This window comes from Nymphalis io, chromosome 12, assembly GCF_905147045.1.
Source record: "Nymphalis io chromosome 12, ilAglIoxx1.1, whole genome shotgun sequence".
Taxonomy (NCBI): Eukaryota; Metazoa; Arthropoda; class Insecta; order Lepidoptera; family Nymphalidae; genus Nymphalis; species Nymphalis io.
The window spans coordinates 13328563-13350330 of NC_065899.1; the positions used below are offsets into that span (position 1 = coordinate 13328563).

Sequence of the window (21768 nt, forward strand, 5' to 3'; positions counted from 1 at the left end):
TGCAGTGACGGTGAAAGAATACATTTCACTGCCCCTCTCGTTCCCATGGGTGTCGTAAGAGGCGACTAAGGGATATCTGAGCGATCATCAGCTCATCTGGTGGTAGGATGTTAAACATCCGCCTGGCTTGTTACCACCGTACGCATGGTGAAAAACTCGTGAAGTGGCTTGCAGCCGCGTTTCGAGGTCAGCCAGCGTACAGCCAGTGCCCGAGCCAGTATTGCCGCGATGGGTGTTGGTCCAATGGAGACGGTTGTTGAACCAATGCCGGGGGAAACTGTATTGACCTGCCGGACAGGGAGACCCGAAGAAACGGCTGTTCCGCTGGCCGCCCGTGGCATAGTACAGGGGCCCGAGCGTGTCTAACCAGCTCGCGAGGCTGCCCCACCAGGCCACGCATAATCTCGGGGTGGACCGTCGTGCCGGTTGGTGACCGGAAGGTCCCGGCGGCCACTTCCGGGGGCGTTCGGGGGCCCTTCCGTCCGGCGGGTCAGTGTATTTTTCCTTTTGGCAACCTCTAGGGGAAACACGCCTCCACACTTTGCCCATCCCTATCGTGGCAATACGTCGCTCGCTTCACGTCTCTTTTCCATTCTTTTTTTTCCCAAATGGTAGCGCAACAAAACAGAAATAACGGTCGTACAGCGGTGCACACCCCCACCATACCCTCGCTGTTTGAGGTCGAGTTCTCTAACATCCGTGGACTCCACGCTAACCTCAACGCTGTCCACCACCAACTCGAGACAGCACGGCCAGCAATGTTGTTTCTCACGGAGACACAAATACTCCGTCCTGCCGATACCAGCTACCTTAATTATCCCGGCTACACGCTTGAAGAATCCTTCAAAGCGAAAGCCGGAGTATGCTTGTTCGTCAGGACGGATGTTTGCTGTCACCGACTGCGCTGCTTGGAGGACCCCTCCTTCTCCATGTTGGTGGTACGTGTGGACCTGGTTCGTCAGAGTCGAGTCTACGTGTGCCTCTACAGATCCCACAATGGTGACTTGGAGACAAGCCGATTATTTTGCCATCTTAGTCGGGTGGTAGATGCTGCGCAAGAGCAATTTCCTAACGCGGAATTGGTGTTTTTGGGGGATTTTAATGCTGACCACGAATCATGGTTGAAATCCCTTAAAAATTACCATGCTGGAAGGACTGCTCATGCTTTTGCTCTCACACATGACTTGACCCAACTGGTTGATCAGCCCACCAGGATACCAGACATTGATGGGCAAGCACCTTCTCTACTGGACCTTCTGCTGACTTCAGAAGACCCAGTGGAATATCAGGTTGTGGTTCAGGCTTCTCTTGGCTCTTCGGATCACAGCCTTATATCTACCAAAGTGCCACAGGCCAAGCTGCCGCCACTAGCGGTATGCAAACGTCGCGTTTGGCACTATAAGTCGGCAGATTGGGACGGTATGCGCGATTACTATGCGTCGGTCCCTTGGAAGGAACGTTGCTTCAGTGGGAATGACCCGACAGCTAGTGCCGCTGCTGTTACTGACGAGATCATGTTGGGAATGGAATATTACATTCCTAGCTCAGATCTCGTCAGTAGAGGTACGCGTAACCGTTGGTTCACTCGTGAATGTACCGATGCTGTATCATCTAAGCAGGCGGCATATCGCAAGTGGATCAACGGCTGCATTAGCGGGGCATCTAACATTGACTCACTGAAAGCAAACTACAATAAAAATTCCAAGTCCTGTAGAAAGGCATACATGAGAGCGGATGCACAGCGCATTGTACAGATTGGTCATGACCTTGTTTCGCATCCTAGGGGCTCCCGTAGCTTCTGGCTTTTGACCAAGTCTGTGCAAAACAATTTCTGACAACCTTCGCTGCCACCGCTCAGAAATCCGGACTGATCGCTAGCTCACAGTCCGCAAGAGCAAGCTGATCTCCTGGCTAAACTCTTTGCCGATAATTCCGTCCTCGATGATTGTAGTGCGCTGCCACCTACAATACCTTCATGTGGCCATACGATGCCTGACATCAAAATCAGGCAACGTGATGTGCGTGCGAAGCTGCAACCACTTGATGTACGGAAAGCTAGCGGTCCCGATTAGCATTTTCCCCTCTTCCCTCCCTCTGTGGTACTCCGCACTGGTACTGTGGTAATACAAAGCAAAATCGCCATGCTGGGGATTGACGTTCGCTGACACCTTAGTCCAAGGAATTACATCGAGGCTGTTATAAAAACAGCTTCACGGAAACTAGGAGTTCTGAACAAGGTGCGGCGTTTTTTCACGCCACAACAACTGTGCCTGCTGTACAAAACACAGGTACGGTCTTGCGTGGAATATTGCTCGAACCTTTGGGATGGCTCCGCCAAGTACCTACTGGAGGCCTTGGACCGGTTGCAGCGACGTGCCGTACGCATTATTGGCGACGTAAAGATCACAAACACCCTTGAACCTCTACAATTGCGTCGTGAGATAGCAGCACTGAGCGCTTTCTATCGACTGTATCACGGCGAGTGCTCTGAAGAATTATTCTCTCTAATTCCTGCTTCCCCTTTCCTTCTTAAGTCCACGCGAGCTGGTTCTCGATGTCACCGCCTAACTGTGACATCAATTCCATCGCGAACAAAGAAACTTGTCAACTCCTTTTTTTTGTCGCACTACCAAAAAATGGAATTACCAGCTTACATGTTCCCCTCCTCTAACAATCCGGGTTCCTTCAAACGAGGCGTGAAGAGGCATCTTGCGGGCCGGCAAGGCGAAGGCGGCTAGTGCAGAACGTTTTTCCCGTCTGTACTGGCCGTCGTCGCGTTTGGACTCTATTACCACTTACCATCAGGTTGAGTAGAGTCATTTGCCCTACCGGCGAATATATATATATATATAAAAAAGGACAATAAGTGAATACAATAAGCGATTATTTAAAGAAAAATATATATACGTTTGAAGAATAGGTGACATGCAACAGATGTTTCTTTTCGAGAAACAAAAATGAAGTAAGCTCAAGCTCAAGCTTTTTATTGTTACAAAAATTAAACAAGGTTTTTTTAAAAAAAACCTCAGAGCTAGTCATCACTTATTTTTTAAATATAATTTATCAACTAGTTTTTATATGAATAACCTGCGGCATTACGAGTATAAAACAAAGAATAAAGATAAGATTACATTAATAGTCACGTTATTTTCTATCGATAATGTTTCTGATCTGACATAATTCCTGACTAATACTTCAACTAATGGAGACGTATTTGAGTCTTCAATAATTATCGCTCGCTAGTAACTAGCTTCTTTTTATATTTATAATAATTAATAAATATTGTACGCATATCTTGCACGACATATCTTTGCCTTTTCCGAAAAGAGTATAAACAAATGTCAATCAGAAAGCGTTTATTTTGACTTGAGACTTGAGTCATAGATAATACACTACCTATATATTATAAATACTATATAGTTCGTTGACAAAGAAACTAATAGACGCAATGACGATTTCCTTCTCACTTACACAAGAAAGAGAACGAAAGTTACGTTACAAATGGTTTAGACAGAGATAGAATTATCAAATCTTTTGTCCCTTACCGCGTAACCAGTTTTGTTGTTTGTTTCGCTACTCAATTAGCGAAATAAACTTGACAGTTGGTGTGTTCATTGTGGTTTTGTTCAATTTTCGTTTATTTTTATGTTAGAAAACGATTCTAATCCAGTGTAAAGGCCAAGAAACAATCCTTATATCATATCGATGGTTATACAATGGTGCATTGTCGTATTATTTCATGTTAAAGCGACAGCAAGAAGAAAATTGCCGGCGTGTGTTTTCACGCATAAGTACAACTATTTTGTCCCTTAATATAGTTTCTCAGTGATGTTTATTTATGCCATAGCATGACGGAACATTATATTGCATTAAAATCCTAAAGATAATAGAATTTTCCAGTTTTTATTATTCATTACCTATAATTATTTATCATGTAAGTGCTGCCAGCGTCAGCTAAAAAATATCCCGATTTTCGATAAAAAATATCGACTCGTCGACAATGTAAACAAATAAATATGGAGTCCAATAATAACCTAAAATGCTTCGTTATATGTAAATATGTTATTTTAATTTATTCGTTCTCCTATTTATAATTTCGTAACGACAACATTATTTAACATTCTTCATAAATTTATAATATTATTAGATTCCGAGTCAAGAGATTAACATAGAAATATATATGGCAACCATTCTTTATTAATGATTTAATTGAGTGTTTTAGATTTCAACATTTGAGGAGAATACTAATCCAGTACCATATTAAGACGCTGAAGTACTATTGATAACGGAAACAAAAACAAAAAATGCAACGGTTTTTGGGTATAGTAGGAACACAAAAAAATATTTTAATTAAAAAAATGTATAATAAATATTAAAAAGTAAAATTTAATAATCTTATTTTGTTTTAGTTAAATCCTGAAAATTATTTATCTCCCAAAACAGGGAATGCAGTTATTATGGCAACATTAAACGCACACATTAACAAACTATCTCTGTCTCAATCGCGGTTTCACGGCCCCTTGGTCTATTTGTTTCTTTGTCTACGATATAGTTACTACCTACCGTAGACAGAGAAACTAATCTGTATCTACGCTACCTACTTGGTTCTCGATGTCACCGCCTAACTGTGACATCAATTCCATCGCGCACAAAGAAATATGGCAACTCCTTTCTTTGTCGCACTTCCAAAAAATGCTATTCCTTACCAGTTTACGTGTTCCCGGCTAGTACAGAACATTCTTCCCGACTGTACTGGGCGTCGTCGCGTTTGGACTCTACTACCACTTACCATAAGGTGGAATAGAGTCATTTGCTATCCCGGCGCATATAAAAAAAAAACCTACTTATAATGACTTGAGTGTTGACTGTTGACACTTGACAGTTGTGTATTTTTTCAGTATAAATTTGCAGTATATATATTCCACTGTAAAGCTATTGTGAATAAGAAATACGAAAACAAACACAATACTACAATAAAATGACATTTATTCTTAATTAATTATCTGATGTATAAAAAGTAGTAACAAATAAATGCAAATGGCTCTTTTCCCAGCTTATATATCCCAAGAGGTGGAAAATATAAACATTGAAGAAACAGGTATCTTTTAAATATTTTTTTAGATAAATTGTGTAGTATTTGAGAGTGCTATGTTGTGTTTATTATTTTTTTCTCTATTATTTTTTTCTAATATTTTTTAGAGCAATTGGCGAAACCTAATTATCAACCAGAGTCTACAGAATCGCAGTTACTAGCCAGTGATTCAGAAGACGATAAACCAACAGAAAACCTGACAAATCTTTCAAAAATCACGCATCATGTGCAAAGCGATGAAGATTTTTACGTCGATCGAAAGCTAGACCGCGGGAATCTACGTGTTTCTACTCTTTACTATCCCGGCAGACCTCAGTGAGTTTTTTTCTCATTTTAAAATATTGTAAATTGCTTATTAACCCTGACACAATATATTCTTAATAATCTTTGAGTAAGTACAAGTCACAGGATACATATGGCTAGCTAAATTATAAACCAAGACATAACTATAATTCTTCATTTAAATAACACTTATGTAATTGATAAATATTGAGATATATATATATATATATATATATATATATATATATATATATATATATATATATATATATATATATATATATATATTTTAATGCATTGCCCCAAAGTATAATACCATATTGAGTATTGTCAAAGTCAAAAATCTTTATACAATATAGAAGTGTTATACTTACTTATTCATTGTTGAACCACTGGTTTGAAAATAAGCACCTCAGACCTGAGAAGAACCGGCAAAAGAAACTCAGTGGATTTTTTTTTTAATATCTCCTCCTCTACAATTACAAGTAATATACAACAATAGCAGAATAATATTATATATATATATATATAATATATATAATATATATATTTTTTTAATTTGATATAACCCGGAGGCGATCATTTCATTCCCAAGGTGTGCAATCATTTAAAAAGTCGGTGGTTGTGTAATATCCTTTAGCACACAAGCTTTCCATAACCATTCTTTTAAATTTCACAATTGAATATTTTTGAATGTTTTCTGGGATCCTGTTTTAAAACCACATACATTGTCCCATAAAAGTCTTACTAACCTTGTGTAATCTGGTAATAGTGTTTGTAAGTTTATACTTGTATATCCTGGTGTTAACAGTATGAACAATTTCTGAGATTTTTTTTTATTTTTTTGCATACATAATTACATAACATTATCGGTTTAAAGACATTTATTTATTTCTCATAAAGAACACAAAAGTTCACTTATAATAAGAAATTACAATAATTTTGCCTGAGGGTACATTTAAAAGTCTGCCTTATGAATTATATACAGTGAGATAAAATGTTGCGGGTAGTTATATTACACAAACATGTTTAGGTAGGGGTTACATTAACTTATAAATTATTTTGTACATATTCCATTACACGTTTTTTGAATATAGGAAAACTCTTGCTATTAATGATTAAGTCTGATAATTTATTATAAATTTGAACTCCTTCAAATAAAATGTTTTTCTTTCCATAGTTGGTTCTGGTTTTTGGAAGTTCTAGTTTATTACGTTTTCTAGTGTGGTATGTATGTGTTTTTTTATGAAAGTGTAATTGTGAATGTGTTTTATTTGTTATTATTTTTCTAATCAACATGCAGGTTTTTAAAGTGTATAATTGATTTATATTAAGAAATTTTGTTTTTTTGTATAATTCAGCGGATGGCGTCATATAATCATATTTATAAAGAACTTTAATAATTTTTTTTTTTTTGTAAAGTTTGTAATGGCTTTATGTTAGACTTCGCAGCAGTTCCCTATATTTCAATAAGATATTCTATATGAGGTTTTACTAAAGAATTATAAATAATAGGACGAATTTTATTAGGTATACATAAGGAAATTTTACGTAGTGCTCCTATCAAAGGGGATATTTTATTTTTAAGATGATCAATGTGGTATTGCCAGGTTAACTTGCTATCCATTATAAGACCTAAATATTTTTCATGATCAGTTTTATTTATAGGTTCGTTAAAAATTGTTAGTTGGTCATGATTTGGTATATTTTTATTTTTAGGCGCGAAGATCATATATGATGTCTTTTTGGTATTAATAGTTAATAAATTAGACAGAAACCATTCGCTAATAACATTTAAATCACGTTAAGCTACGTCAATTATATTTTTAATGTTATCACCAAAGTAAAATAAGCTTGTGTCATCCGCGTAAAGAGTTACATCTCCAGACAAATCAATTGTACTAATGCTATTTATATAAATTAAAAATAATAGCGGTCCCAAGATAGAGCCTTGTGGTACTCCATATGTTAACGTTGCGGGCTTACTTTGAAATTTTCCGATTTTAACAATTTGCCTGCGACGATGTAAATATGATTCTAAAATTTTGATTGCCGAACCTGTTATACCTTCTTTATGTAGTTTTTGTAATAATAAATTATGGCTGACCGTGTCGAAAGCCTTTTTTAAATCGATAAAGATACCTAGAACGATTTGCTTACTATCCAACGCGTTTTTAATTTTGGTGACAATATCCGCAGTTGCTGAAAGTGTATTAGATTTCGGACGAAAGCCAGATTGTTGACTAAAAAAGAAGTTTTGTTTATTGAGGTAATTATAAAGACGGACATATATTAATTTTTATAAATTTTTTGACAAAACTGGTAAAACAGATATCGGCCGATAATTCCCTGGATCTGTTTTACTTCCGGATTTATAAATTGGCGTAACTTTAGCAATCTTTAGACTTTCGGGGAATTTTCCTTGTGTAAGACATTTGTTAAAACAGTCAGTAAGATTATCTAGAATAAAGTATTTTATACACTTTATATCTTTTACTCCGATGTTATCAATGCCTTTACTTGTGTTTACGTTCAATTTGTCGATTATTTCACTAACCTCTTTTTTTGTGGTGGGTGCAAATGACTGAATAGTGTTATTTTGTGAATGTGAAAGACTGGAAGTAAGTTTTTGATGATATGATTGGGGTATTTTACTTGCTAAATCTGAACCAACAGTGGAAAAGAAATCATTAAAAAGTTGACAAATCTCATAAGGATCATTTACTACTATATTGGAATCTCGAACAAGATTAGGAGGTATGATATTTATCTTATTTTTGTTATTGATATTTATCTTATTATCAAACATATATTGAGAAGCAACAGTCATTATTTTAATTTCTATGAATCTTTTGGCCCCAGGTTATAAATTGGAAGAAAAGCCCTCTTTTGCAATACAAAAATTAATATTGGCTGCATTACCCCAGAATAGAATGCTATAAGAAATTATACTGTGGAAATAACTAAAATACACTAGGCGAGCCGTATCCACGTCAGTCAACATTTTCATTTTTTTTTACCGTGAAAGCAGCAGAGCCGAGTCTATTTGCCAATTTATTAATATGAGGGCCTCATTGAAGCTTAGAATCTATGGTGATACTTAAAAATTTTGTTGCTTCTACAGCATAAATGTATTGGATGCAACATAGCTATGTTATACCAAAAAGGCTGTCCCTTGATCAATAATTCTAAATATTCTTCTTAAGGCAAATACAAATTTTCATTAGCACATGTCACAGTATTATATTTATATGTAAATAACTTTATCAAATTTAAGCATTAATTATTACTACTTAGTATTTTTTAGCATTTTTGTTACAAGGCACAATAATAGACGAGTCATCTGTGAATATAATTCACACACATATAATACACTTGTGTTTTGTAGATCGGGAATAATATGAAAGAAGTATATTATTATATATAGGGATTCATTTGAAGATCTGACTTGTATTGTCTTTTTCTCAATTAATTTCGATATTTCAACGATTTGCTTCCTACCTTTAAAATAATTTGGAACAGAGAACATTTTTAATAACAAGTCTTGGGAAACTTGGTCATCCTGGGCCTTAGTCATGTCACAGAAGATAGCACATGCAGGATTTCCTTTGTCAGTTATATTTATTATATTCCTAATTTGAAGGCCGCCACTGTAGTTGATTTACCTGTTTGAAAACCATTTTGTTCACTTCTAATATTGTTACGTTTTCTAAAGAAACTGTCTATTTGCTTATAAATTGCCCTTTCTGCTTGCATTCCATTCAGAGGATTCTCTACTGCACACGGTATTCTCAATGCATTAAGATCACACCATTGTCTTATATGACAGACTTTTAGACGGCCATACCTGCTGCCTATGTCTGGTTTTTTGTAGAATTTATTTTTTGGTTGGTTATCCTAAATACTTATAAATTGTGCACTAATCAGTATATCAATTTGTGTTTGTTTATTTTAAAATTGTTCAACCAATTGTAATAATATTCAAAAGATCAACTAATTTTCAACACAAAGATAGGTATTATTATATATATAATAGATCTAAGACAATTAAATAAATTTATTTAATTCTGCAGACAGAAAAAGTTTGTTGTAAATATTAATTTACAAGTGGCTCTATACAAATAACATTTGTTATTTTGATCGGAGCTGTCATGTCATTCGAATAATGTTCTCAAATAATATCGAAACACTGAATGCAAACAATGTTACAGAGTATAAAAGTATTTGACTAATGTGTAATATAATGTTAAATTCAGAAGTTTTAAAAGATCACAATTACAGATCTTTTAAAACTTTTGAATTTAACCCCAAATATCACTTTTTTGTGCAATTTAGCGACTTTCCTTGACTTGATTATTAAATTCAACAAACAGGGAGTCAGAAAAAATAAACGATTGTAAAGAGCAGGTCCAAATCTCAGAGTCGTCTTAACTACAGCTTGCGTAGACAGTGGCACTGAGTGTTTAAAATTAAAAATAATGTAAATTGCAGTTATTAACCTAAGAAATAGTTCGTTTCTAAGAACAATTTAAAGAAATGAGTAATTTGAGTTCTAAAAATTAATATGACAATGGTTCAACACAAGTAATTGTAATAATAGGCTACATATTATCTGTAAAATGTTAATTTATTTAGTCTCAATATTTAAATGAACTATAGTGAACCAACTTCTTCTCTGCACTGCATTTTTATAAAAAAAGCTTTGACCTTTTATTACAGATACGATATCATAAGTCCGTGGCCTCCGGGCGCGGTGCGCGAGCGCAAGAGACGCTACTACTCGCGGCGCGCGACGGACGCGCCCGACGCGCCCGCCGTCGCCGAGCGCGTGTCCGCCTACCGCCTGCTCGTGGCGCGGGACCCGCAGGATGTCTTGCTCTGGGAACGATTTATCGATTTTCAGGTACCTCAGCCGTTCCATGGTCATACATGTTAGAAATTTAAAATTTATCATTAACGGCATAGCGAAGCCTAAAGGGGTCGAAATAGGTTAGGTGGCATTTAATAAATGTTTTTCAATTAGTTTGTGCCTCGTTTGTGGGACAGGAAGCTTGCGGCGGAGCCGAGGCGGCGCTGGCGACCGCGGAGGAGGCGGCGGAGCGCGCGCCGCACTCGGATCGCCTGCGCGCGCGCCTGCTGAGCGCCCTGCGCGCCGCGCTGTCGCCGCACGCGCTCCTCGAGCGTCTGCGCGACATGCTGGCCGCGGGTGAACTATTGAGCATATTTTTTTATATCTAAGACAACAAATTGGCATAAACTTCTCGTTTATCAATGTGGTGTTCGTCAACGTAAATGTTTTGCAAGCGTTATCTTTAACTGAATACGTGCTGTGGACGTTAGTATGATCCATTATGCTTAGAGCGCATTTTTTAATAGAAAAGTCGGTGGACGTGCGCACTGAGCTGTGGGAGCGGCTCCTGAGCGCGCTGGCGGCGGCGCCCGGCAGCGACCCCGCGCAGATCACCGCCGCCGCCTGCGCCGCGCTCGCCGACACCCGCACGCTGCCGCAAGCCTACCCGCGCATCTTCTATCGCGTCGGTAATACGAGCCGGTGACAGCTACAACTGGATATACTCTCGAGCGTCGGAGTTGCGATACGAACCCTCCCGTGCCACAGGGTCCTATCTGCGTGCCGCCGGCCTCTGGGAGAGGCTCGTCATGTCCATCGAGCTCGTGGTCGCCATGAACTACGCGCCCGGGGCCTTTCCGCCGCCCGACGACCCGGATCTCCGCGAGCGCTCCGAGCGGCGACTGCGAGATCTCGAGGACAAAGTGAGACCCGCTCTCGGCCGCCCCGCGCCCCCGCGGCGCCGCGCCCGTCGGCCGGAGTCGTTGACGCGTGCGCGCCCGCAGGTGGCGGCGAGCGGGCTGCCGCTGAGCACGCGCTGGGTGCGCGTGGAGCGCGCGCGCGCCGCCGCGCACTGGCGCCCCGCGCCGCCCGCCGCGCGCGCGCCCGACCCGCAGCGCGCGCCGCTGCCGCACGACGTGGCCGACCTGCTGCTGCCCGTCGCCGCCGACGACGACCTGCTGCAGCTCTCCGTGCGCCTGCTCCTGCTCGCTAAGGTGCCGCTGTTGCCGGGCACGCAGTGGGCGGCGCGCTGGGTGGGCGACGCGACGGCGGACGAAGGGGAGGCTCTGCTGCCGCTGCTGCGGGAGGCGCAGTCGCTTCCCGCGGCGCACCCCGCGCGCGTCCCCCCCGAGCTCGCCCGACGTCTGCTGGCGCTCCTGCTGGACCCGCCGCACTACTTCTCGGACGACACGGGTCTGTCCATTTCCGCCGAAGTAACTACTACAAAAACTAATAACACACATCAGAAATAAATCACCCCCAGAGAAACTCTCTATAACGTTTAAAAGTACGTTATACTTAAAAGTACTCATATACGAGGCTCATATATTTGGTCACATATTTGGAGTCGCGACGGATAGCTAGTTTAGTTAAAAATAAAATAAGTGACGAATCGTAATCGTCGCACCGCAGGTTACCTGAGCTGGGTGAACGCCCTGTGGGAGACGTGCTGCGCGCGAGCCCGCGGGTGGGCGCGCGCGGCGCTCGTGTGCTGGCGCCTGCGCTGGCTGCACGCGCTGCTGCTGGCGGCGGGCGGCGAGGCGGAGGCGCGCGCGGAGGCGGCGCGGGTGCGCGGCGAGGCGCGGGCGCTGCTGCGCCGCCTTGACTGCGCCTCGCCGCTGCCCTTCGCCGAGTTCGCGCGCGTGGAGCTGCTGGCGGCGGGACGCGACGCCGCCCTGCGCGTGGCGGGCCGCGCCCTGCGCGCCGCGCTGCTGGACGCGGCCTGCCCGCCGCACCACGCGCTCTACGTCGCCAGGTCGGGCCTCAGCGCCGTGTCCGTTCGTGGGCGATGACGGCTTATATGACTGTCTAATGAAACGACGGACGCACGACGTTACAGAACCGTCTGCGAGATCAGCGCGACGAGCGACGGAGGGCCGCCGAGCGCGGAGGGGGCGTGTGCGCTCGTCTGCGCCGTCCTCGGCCGCGCACCGCCCTCGCAGCTCGCGGCGCCGTCGGCGGAAGACTTCGAAGCCGCACTGCAAACGGTCGGTCGATGGTCGGAGTCTGGGGCTGCCTCGCTCCAATACGAAAGAATTTGTGTTGATCGAATGCTCATGTCGATCAGTGCGAGAGGCGGTGCGCGGCGGCGGAGTGCGAGGCGGAGGGCGAGGCGGCGGGCGAGGCGGCGGAGGGCGCGGGTGCGGCGCTACTGCCGAGCGCGGGCGAGTGGGCGCGCGCGCGGGCGCTGCTGGCGCCGCCGGCGCGTCGGGCTGAGCTGCTGCGCGCCGTACGCGATGCCGCGTTGCGAGCGGTGAGTCGGGCGCCGCTCGAGGGCCCTGCCGCTCGGCGCCCGCTCACCCACGGGCTCGTTGCAGGCGGCGCGGGGATGCGGGGACGCCAGCCGGTACTGCGAGGAGAGCGCGTGCGCGCTGACGGCGGCGGCGGCGGCCGAGGGTCGCGCGGCGCTCACTGCGCGTCTTCTGTCACCGCTGTTCGCCGACAACGCCTACCTCGCTCTCGGTAATAGCTTCGATATGATATAGTTTCTAAAGGCTAACTCGCCTTTCGGTAAGATAAATTATTGCATTCAGTAGTGTTTTATCTCGGTGTCTTTCTTTAATGTGTTACAGTCGATAATAAATATATAAGTTAAGATTATACTTTTCGAAGCGAGCGCGGGGGCGCCGCTGTGGGCGCGAGGCGAGCAGTCGCAGGAGGAGCGCCTGCGCGCGCTGGCGCCGCGCAGCGACGTGGGCGCCGTGGCGTCCGTGCTGCCCGCGCTGCTCGCCGCGCTGCGGGCCGACTTCGCGCCGCTCGGTGAGTCCGGTGAGCCGGTCGTGACTCGGTGGGCCGAGTCGGGGCGCGCACTAACGAGGAACGTCCGCTCGGCACAGAGGCGCAGCGGGCGGCGCGCGCGGCCCGGCGGGCGACGCGCGGCGGCGGCGGGGCGGGCGGCGGGGCGGGTGGCGGCGCGGGCGGCGGGGCGGGCGGCGGCGCGCTGGCGTGGTGCGCGCGCGTGGAGAGCGAGGCGCGCGCGCCGGCGCCGCGCCTGCCAGCCGCGCTGTACGCCGCGCTGGACGCCGCGCCGGCGCACAAGGTACGCGAGATGATATACTTTATGGATTTCGAAAAGACTTCATGAGAACCCTCTGCGTTCTATATGTGAACATATAAACGTAGTTTACGATGTATATTTGTTGACGAATTTGGATAATTTTGGTTTCATTTTATTTTCAGTGGAAAAATTCACAGGGACTGCCCCTGTTTTAATTTCGTTTATATTATTTGGGCTCTGTTTATAAATACAACTTAATCTAGTTGTGGAATAGCGAGGCTCCTACTACTACTACTACGAGTTTTTTTAATATCTTAGTGAGGAGGTACTCGATCTTGCATAAAAATATGTAAGAAAGAAATGAGTAAACTCTTAATTATAATAAGCACGAGGAATGAAGATAAAGTTATAACAGTTAGCTTCCGTCTCCGTAGGGTCAATAGATCGTTCCCGGGCACGGAGTTCGTTTCTACGATAAGGTTCCACACTTCAAAATTAACTTGGCCTATTATTAAATTTAAATCTTATATCATAACAAACTTTGTCAAATAATGCATATTACTCAATACAAGATTACATACATGAAAGATAAAAAAACGGTTCTTCTCGGTAGAATCTACATTCTAAACCGCTAGTAAGTTTACGTCGAATTCAATACTGATGGTACATGCAGGGGCGCTGCCCTTAACTACGGTGATGAGCTTTTTTTTGCCTCGACCACCAACTCGCTCACCGTATCGAGGGTCGCGACGCGGCGGTGGCGACGCCCCTGCACGTACATGCGTCCCCGTGTCGAGTGACGTGGCGCGTGCGCAGTGGCTGCACGTGCGCGGCGCGGCGTGGTGCGGCGACGCGGCGGGCGCGCTGGCGGACGCGCTGCTGGAGCGCGCGCTGCGCCTGCACGCGCTGCCCGACGAGCTGCGCGCGCTGGACGACGACAATACATGACTTGTTTCCTACACGCTCTGTCTTTTATTTCGAACCTCCCTCCGCCCGCACCTCTAGCGAACGTCGGATACAGCGCTGTTGTTGCACCGCTCCAAGCACCGCTCGTTGATGTGCGTCCACTACCTATAATCTATAGGGCTCTCGTTAGTAAAGCGAATGTCATGCAGCCTTGATTATTTCTCTTCTAAGTAGGCCGTTTATCGGACCCGACGGCCTCCTCGGCCGTTTGTGTCGTAACTTTTATCAACAGTTTCGGAATTGTATCGATCAAAGAGGATATTATTGTAATAAAATAAAAACGTCAAACGTCGTCGAGTGATTTTAAGATGTATGGTGAATGAATAATATATGTCGCAATGTATTTTTTCAATACCATCTGCGATCAGACCCTCCAGTCAGGACAAGTACTATTTTATTTTAGACAACAACAATAATAACATTTATTAATAATGTGAAGCCTTTTACTGGGTACCCCGACTGGCCTGTAACTAATTTTATATAAATAAATAAATGTGATTGATCGTAATTTTGCATCGTGTGAATGCAGCGTATTATGCAGAAATAAATTATCAGGTAAAGAAAAAATGTTGACAGATAAATGTCACGCGATCAAAATAGAATATAGTCTGCCGCTCACGAAACTGATTAGCAACACGCTACCAAATAACGGTGAACAAATGTATTGTGGCGTGTGAGCGAGAATAGAGGGCTTATTATGTGCACGCGCAGATTACTGTATGCAGCCGCGTTTCTGACGGCGCTGCTGACTGCTGCGCACGAACTCGACGTCGATGACGACGACGACAGTGATTCTGCTGCTTTTATGGTACCTGACAAAACTTTTTGCATCTCACTTGACTACCTAGGACGGTGCTCTTTGTTATTATCAAGTAGCTGTTGCTCGCGGCTTCGCTGACGCTTAAGTATAAATAAAGGATAGTGAGTCTGTGATTTTAAAGTAGGAATCATGAAATGTCATTCTGGTTAGAAAAAGTGTATTGAAGGTTTTTTTTAGATAGATGATTATTGTTTTAATAATCATCAGTGAACTTACTGTGAATCTCTGTAGTTTCAATAAAGAGTGACTTAAATGGCTTGAAGGAAAATTTATTTTATACAAATCTTCCGATCTACGATTTTGTTGCTTAAATGCCCGGCTCTATCCACGCCGTTGGATATAATTAATACTGTAAATGAGTAAGCGTACCAATATACATTTTTTTATCCGTCCACCTACCTATATCATAAAAAACGACGTTTGCGGTATTTTAGGGATAAAATTACTTAGTAACTCGCAGAGCTCACTCTGGAGCATGCAACATAACAACTGTCAATGTGATAACAGTTCTCACTAAAATCAATGCCGGCTATGTTCAAACTTCAACCTCAATGAGATTTGATTGTCATGGAGAAGCACACTTTAAGAGGGTCCTATATACTTTGAAATTCAATGATATAAACTACCTCTCCTCAAGCACATCCTAAAATAAATCTTTAGGAATTAAGGGTCAAGTTGAGGTAAAGGTTCTTACCCCTGTGGCTTAGGCTCTGCGTTGATGAATTAGTCAGGAAGAGTCATATGTGTATAGCTAACAGCAAAAATACATATGTTTTTATTTTATAACTTTTGATAGACTTCGCCGATTTTGATGAAATAAAGACTTCTTGTACCAATGCAGCTATTTCAATTAGTAATTTTTAGCCGTTTCAAATACTAGCCTGGACAAACAGACAGACAAAAATAAAAAAAAATGATTGTTTGGGTTTTGGTAAATCGCAAATAGGCATATTAACTTTAAAAGAGGCAATTATTTCGAAATCACAGACAGACACTAACTTTATTTATATTTATAGATGTATAGATTACCAATAAAATACCTCGAAACATACTCATTTATACACACACACACACAATTGTACGAACCGTATATTAAATTATACCTACTAATATATTCTAAAGTTGTTTTGCAATTACGTCCCTATTCGATTAAGATACGACGACATATGTAATGTTATAATTTTGTTATACAGCTCTAATGCTAACAACAATGTCATGCAGATAATATTGGAACACGTGAACGGATGGCAGTGCGCCGCGTCGCTCGTGTCGACCCGAACGTGCGTGACGACAGCACGTTGTGCGCGAGGCAGAGGCGAAGAGGAAGCGCCGCGCGAGCTGTGGGCGCTGGCGGCGGCGCTGCTGAGTGCGCGACCGCCGGCGCCGCCTGTGTCCTCGGCGCGCCGCGTGACGCGAGTGGCTCTCGCCGGAAATGGCCGAGACCTAGCAGACCCAGCGCTCGACATTGCCGCTGTTGAACTGGAAGCGCCCTTCGGAAAGGAGGCTCAGGCGCAGCCTATATTAATGTCGACAACTCGCAATGGGGGCGAGAGCGCCATGGTGTGTTACGCTATACGCGCGCTCTCCGCGCCCTCTCCTCCGTCAGCAACGACTAGCGGAGGTGCTAAGCGAGCGCGATTTCGCGTCGTCAACGTAGCGCTCGCGTCGGAAAGACATTGCGCGGGGCTGGTGCCTCATTGGAGCGCTACGCGTTCGCGCTTGTTATGTTTCACCGGAGATCATCTCTGCGAGGTACGTCAGAATAGACTTATTGGATCATAACAAAAATTACTTAAGACACGTTACTCATGAAATGTTGACAGCGCGATATGGGCGGCGGCGTCGTGTGTGATGGAAAACTCCGTGCCGTGTTGAGTGTGATGGCGAACGACGAAATTGTTGCGCATTGTGAGAAAACGTACGCAGCGCAGAACATAGCTCAATGGCGCTTTTTTCTTCATTGTGCTCACACACTTCGCACCTGTGGACGGTACACCAAAACAAATATAAATATACTTGTAAATAAGATTATATAGTCTAAGTAGTGTTATTTTGAGATCAACTTTCGCCTGCTGAGTTGAGCTCTGTCTACGAGCGGAGCGGAGCAAAAAAGGTTAGATTGTAGATAGCAAGTTCTTGGATTGCTGTCTTATTGCCTTTGGATAATGAAAGTGTGGGAGAGTGCGTCTGTGTTTGCACACACACTGGTGCCCTATAATGTCTCCTGCACAGTTATCTTTTGGCTAGTCTCTGTTTAAAAACTCGTAGTCTTGTTTTATTTTTATTATTCGACTGACTGTTTCTATAAAACGTCGATAGTATCGATTTGATCATTTTATCTATGAAGTAACATGAATAATTTATACAAACGTACATACATATGTACTGGTGCTTACGAAACTCAATTACATTTACAGAGGAATGTGCTCGGACAAGTGTACGGAGCATCTTCTGGGCGAAACAGATGACACGAAGGATATGACTCTCGTAGATATGACACTCCTTTCCGAACATTTATCGAGTAAGGGATGATTAGATTTATCTCAATTTTATTATCATGTACAAATCTGTTATGTACAATGTGTGTAATGACAATAATATCAGTCAATAATTATATACAACTGGAATCACTTTTTAGTATATTGTAGTATATATATACTTATTTGTCAATTAAACGCATTGTAACTAAATAACAATAAAACATAGAATTTATAAAGATATTTCGCAAGTTGTTGCGAACACACGAACAGAGCATATATAGGACTTGGCATGAAATATTTTAGGCAATTAATCGACGTTTTCAGGTACAACTCTATCGCGAGCTTCTGACACTAACCCCCTACTCGAAGTTGCGAATGAGCCCGTCTCTCAGTCGATAGAATATGAGCCAAACCGTGCCGATTTTAAGGTAATCTATCTTGAATGTTTATACACGAAGTGTTTTTCTTTGTGTTCACCATTATAATTTATTAGTAGATAAAAGCTAGAGTTCGTATGCATCATATTTATTCTCAACTTTGACTCGTGAATATTATGCATACGCACCCGTAGGCGGCTCCGTCCCGAACTTCACGTCCAGGCTTGAAGGCAGGCGAGTACGGCGACAACGCGGCGGAGTACGGCGCAGAAGAGGCGCCGCCCGCTCGCACCAGCCCCGCCGGCGCCGACGCACCCACGCGCACCCCCGCCGCCACTGCCATGATCCGCGCGCCCGCGCCGACCGCGTTCTCTGCGCCGCCTGCATCGCCCGCACCCCTCGCGCCTGCCTTGCGCGTCCCGGTTATATCAGAATCTACCGCCTCGGCTTCTAGCAATTTTAATGCCACGTCAATAGTTCAGTTGTTTTTTTTTTTACTCTGTATTATTTTTGTCATTCTAAATTAAATATAATTTTTTAGAGTAAATTACGCCGTTTTTTTTTCGAACTCAAAGTGCATGAAATACAAATAAATAGTACGGTATACGACACAGCCGATTAGTACATAAGGAATACTGATTTATAAACTGTTGTACATAGGGAAAGATTGACATTGACACATTGACATTGTCATTGACATTGACAGATTGACGTTAACAGTTTGACAGATTGACTTTGAAACATTGAAATTGACAGATCGACTTTGAAACATTGACATTGACAGACTGACTTTGACTATAATAAAAATGAATAATGCCTTATACATTATTTACTTTTTGTATAAAGAGAATTATGCCTTATATACGTTTTGTACATAGGGAATAATAAGCCTTACAAATTTTGTACATAAGAAATTATGCCTTATAAACTTTTTTCTTTAATTTTTTTTTAAATTGTATTTTTTTTTTTTTTTGTACATATGAAATAATGCCTTATATACCTTTTGTTCCTAAGGAATTATGATACAAATTAAAAAAAAAAAAAAAAAAACGAAGCATTAGAAACGGACTTTGAGAGGACATTATCATCCTTTACTTCGGAGAATCCAACGACGATTGAAACGCCAACAAAGACATCTACTAGTACTAGAAACATACCGACATTTACGACAGTAAAAATTGTGAAGCGCATGGTAGGTAGGTAGGTAGGTAGGTAGGTAGGTAGGTAGGTAGGTAGGTAGGTAGGTAGGTAGGTAGGTATGTAGGTAGGTAGGTAGGTAGGTAGGTAGGTAGGTAGGTAGGTAGGTAGGTAGGTAGGTAGGTTAGGTTAGGTTAGGTTAGGTTAGGTTAGGTTAGGTTAGGTTAGGTTAGGTTAGGTTAGGTTGGGGTGGCCTCACACAGCTTTTGACCGGCCACGGTTGTTTCGGCCGGTACCTGTGTGAGGTGGTCGGTAGGGAGCCGACGGTGGAGTGCCACCATTGTGGCGGAGGAGCCGTGGATACGGCGGAACACACGCGCGTAGAGTGCCCGGCTTGGGCGGAGCCTCGCGCGGTCCTATCCACGGCCGTAGGTGGAGACCTGTCGCTTCCGGCCGTCGTCGAGAAGATGGCCGGAAGCGAAGAGATCTGGGCGGCAGTGTCCCGGTTCAGCGCATGCGTCATGTCGCAAAAGGAGGAGGCAGAGCGGGAGCGGGAGGACGACGTGGACTCGCTCCCGCAACGAAGAAGGAGACCTCTTCGACGGCGACGTGCCTTCGCAGGCCGGACGCTGCCGCAGAGTTAAAGTGTGGTTGGCGGCGGAGTCAGTCTGTTGATCCGCCGCGGGGCTTAAAGCCCTGACGCCCAGCCTCCAGTGGCGGACTCGGGGGAGTCCGTCACGTAACAGGACGGAGGCACAGAGAGGAGGGAGGCGCGCCCTAACATCCTGGCGCGCTCTCGAGATGGGTCGCCTTATGGCGACGACCGCTGGCGGGGTTGCGGTTGTAAGTCACAACGTTCCCGTGACCCCGCCGCCTTGCGGAGAGGCGGAAATCCGGGGAGGTTTTAGTGGGTAGGACGGGGCCGTCTGCCCCGTGAGTCCCACATACCCGTCCCGGTCCCCCCGGACCGGGCGGCAGGCGTAAATGCCTTTCCTCCCCGAAAAAAAAAAAAAAAAAAAAAAAAAAAAAAAAAAAAAAAAAAAAATAAAAAATGTTGGGGTGGCCTTCTGCCCCGTGAGTCCCACATACCCGTCCCGGTCGTGTCCGGGCGGCAGGCGTAAATGCCTTTCCTCCTCGAAAAAAAAAAAAAAAAAAAAAAAAAAAAAAAAGGTTAGGTTAGGTTAGGTTGGGGTGCATGTCAGTCACCTCCACGTGGTGCATCCTGGGCAACGGGGTCGACCAGCAATCCGATGTTTTTCCGGAATGCTTGTCGATCGCGGCTGAGACTGACGCGGCGGAAGTGTCGCGGGCCGCTCCTGGGACTTCTCTGTTGCGCAGAGTTGACCAGCGAGCGGCTCCGTGGCAAATAGGAGGACTCCGGGGTCCTTTTGGGCCGCCGGAGAGAGAGAGGAGGAGTTGGTCTCCGGAGTCCTTTCGGGCTGCCGGAGACAGGAGTAGAGGAGTAGAGGAGGAGGGAGAGGCGGGTTCGTCCAGTTTCGGTGTCGATGCTGGGCGGACAGACTTCGGTCACCGCCTTCTCAAACTCGTTTCCCCAGCCAGGCGCCAGCCTGTGGTGGGACCGAGGGCCTTGCCTTCACCGGCCGGGTCGAGAGGAGAAAACCTCAATAAAAAACAACAGGTGGGTCGCTCACCCAAAGCGACGGCCGCAGGCGGGGTCGCGGTGGTGTGCTAACGCGTTCCCGTAACCCCGCCACCATGCGGTGAGAAGGAAACGAGGAGGTTTTAGTGGGTAGGACGATGGCCTTCTGCCCCGTGAGTCCCACATACCCGTCCCGGTCGTGTCCGGGCGGCAGGCGTAAATGCCTTTCCTCCTCAAAAAAAAAAAAAAAGGTTAGGTTAGGTTAGGTTAGGTTAGGTTAGGTTGGGGTGCATGTCAGTCACCTCCACGTGGTGCACCCTGGGCAACGGGGTCGACAAGTAATCCGATGTTTTCTCGGAGTGCCTGTCGACCGCGGCTGAGACTGACGCGACGGTAATGCCACGGGCCGTTCCTGGTACTTTTCTGTTCAGCAGACTGGACTGTGCGAGCGGCTTTGTGGCAAATTGAAGGTGGAAGGAAGAAGCTCTCTGCTTTCTTTCTTTGTTTTGTTTTGTTCTTCTTCCGTTTTGTTTCGTTTCGTTTTCTTTTCTTCTGTCTCATTTTTATAAATTTTGTTTTGTTTTATTTTCTTGTTTTATTTACTTTACTTCTTTCATTTATTTATTTATTGGAGGTTACTCCCAATGGTGGAGTCAGTCGAGTTAGAGTTGGTCTCCGGGGTCTTTTTGGGCTGCCGGAGAAAGGAGGTGGGAGAGGCGGGTTCGCCCAGTGTCGGTATCGATGCTGGGTGGACAGACTAAAAGGTCACCGCCTCTCAAACTCGTTTCCCCATCCGGGTGTTGTGGACATGTCTCGCAGCCCGTGGTGGGACCGAGGGCCTTGCCTTAACCGGCTGGGCCAAGAGGAGACAACCTCAATAAAAAACATTAGTTTGTAGATCCCGTGATACCACCCGACCTCACGGTGTATATAGGGTTACCAAGGTAC

The 21768-nt window shown here is 44.5% G+C and overlaps 2 protein-coding genes across 2 annotated transcripts; both read left to right on the forward strand.

The window, feature by feature from the left end:
* The first annotated feature begins 4477 nt into the window (after positions 1-4477).
* LOC126772468 (uncharacterized) lies at positions 4478-14402 on the forward strand. Its single transcript, XM_050492843.1, has 14 exons — positions 4478-5098; positions 5200-5407; positions 10094-10277; positions 10421-10580; positions 10751-10912; positions 10992-11146; positions 11228-11636; positions 11856-12198; positions 12283-12430; positions 12511-12696; positions 12761-12905; positions 13056-13202; positions 13280-13482; positions 14257-14402. Exons 1-14 carry the CDS (start codon positions 5032-5034, stop codon positions 14386-14388), a joined length of 2649 nt encoding a protein of 882 aa, XP_050348800.1. The 5' UTR covers positions 4478-5031; the 3' UTR covers positions 14389-14402.
* Positions 14403-14704: 302 nt separating this feature from the next.
* On the forward strand, positions 14705-18858 carry LOC126772592 (uncharacterized). Its single transcript, XM_050492994.1, has 7 exons — positions 14705-15214; positions 16448-16978; positions 17050-17216; positions 17644-17747; positions 18031-18134; positions 18278-18564; positions 18840-18858. The coding sequence occupies exons 1-7, from the start codon at positions 15104-15106 to the stop codon at positions 18856-18858; spliced, it is 1323 nt and encodes a 440-aa protein (XP_050348951.1). The 5' UTR covers positions 14705-15103.
* The last annotated feature ends 2910 nt before the right edge of the window (positions 18859-21768 follow it).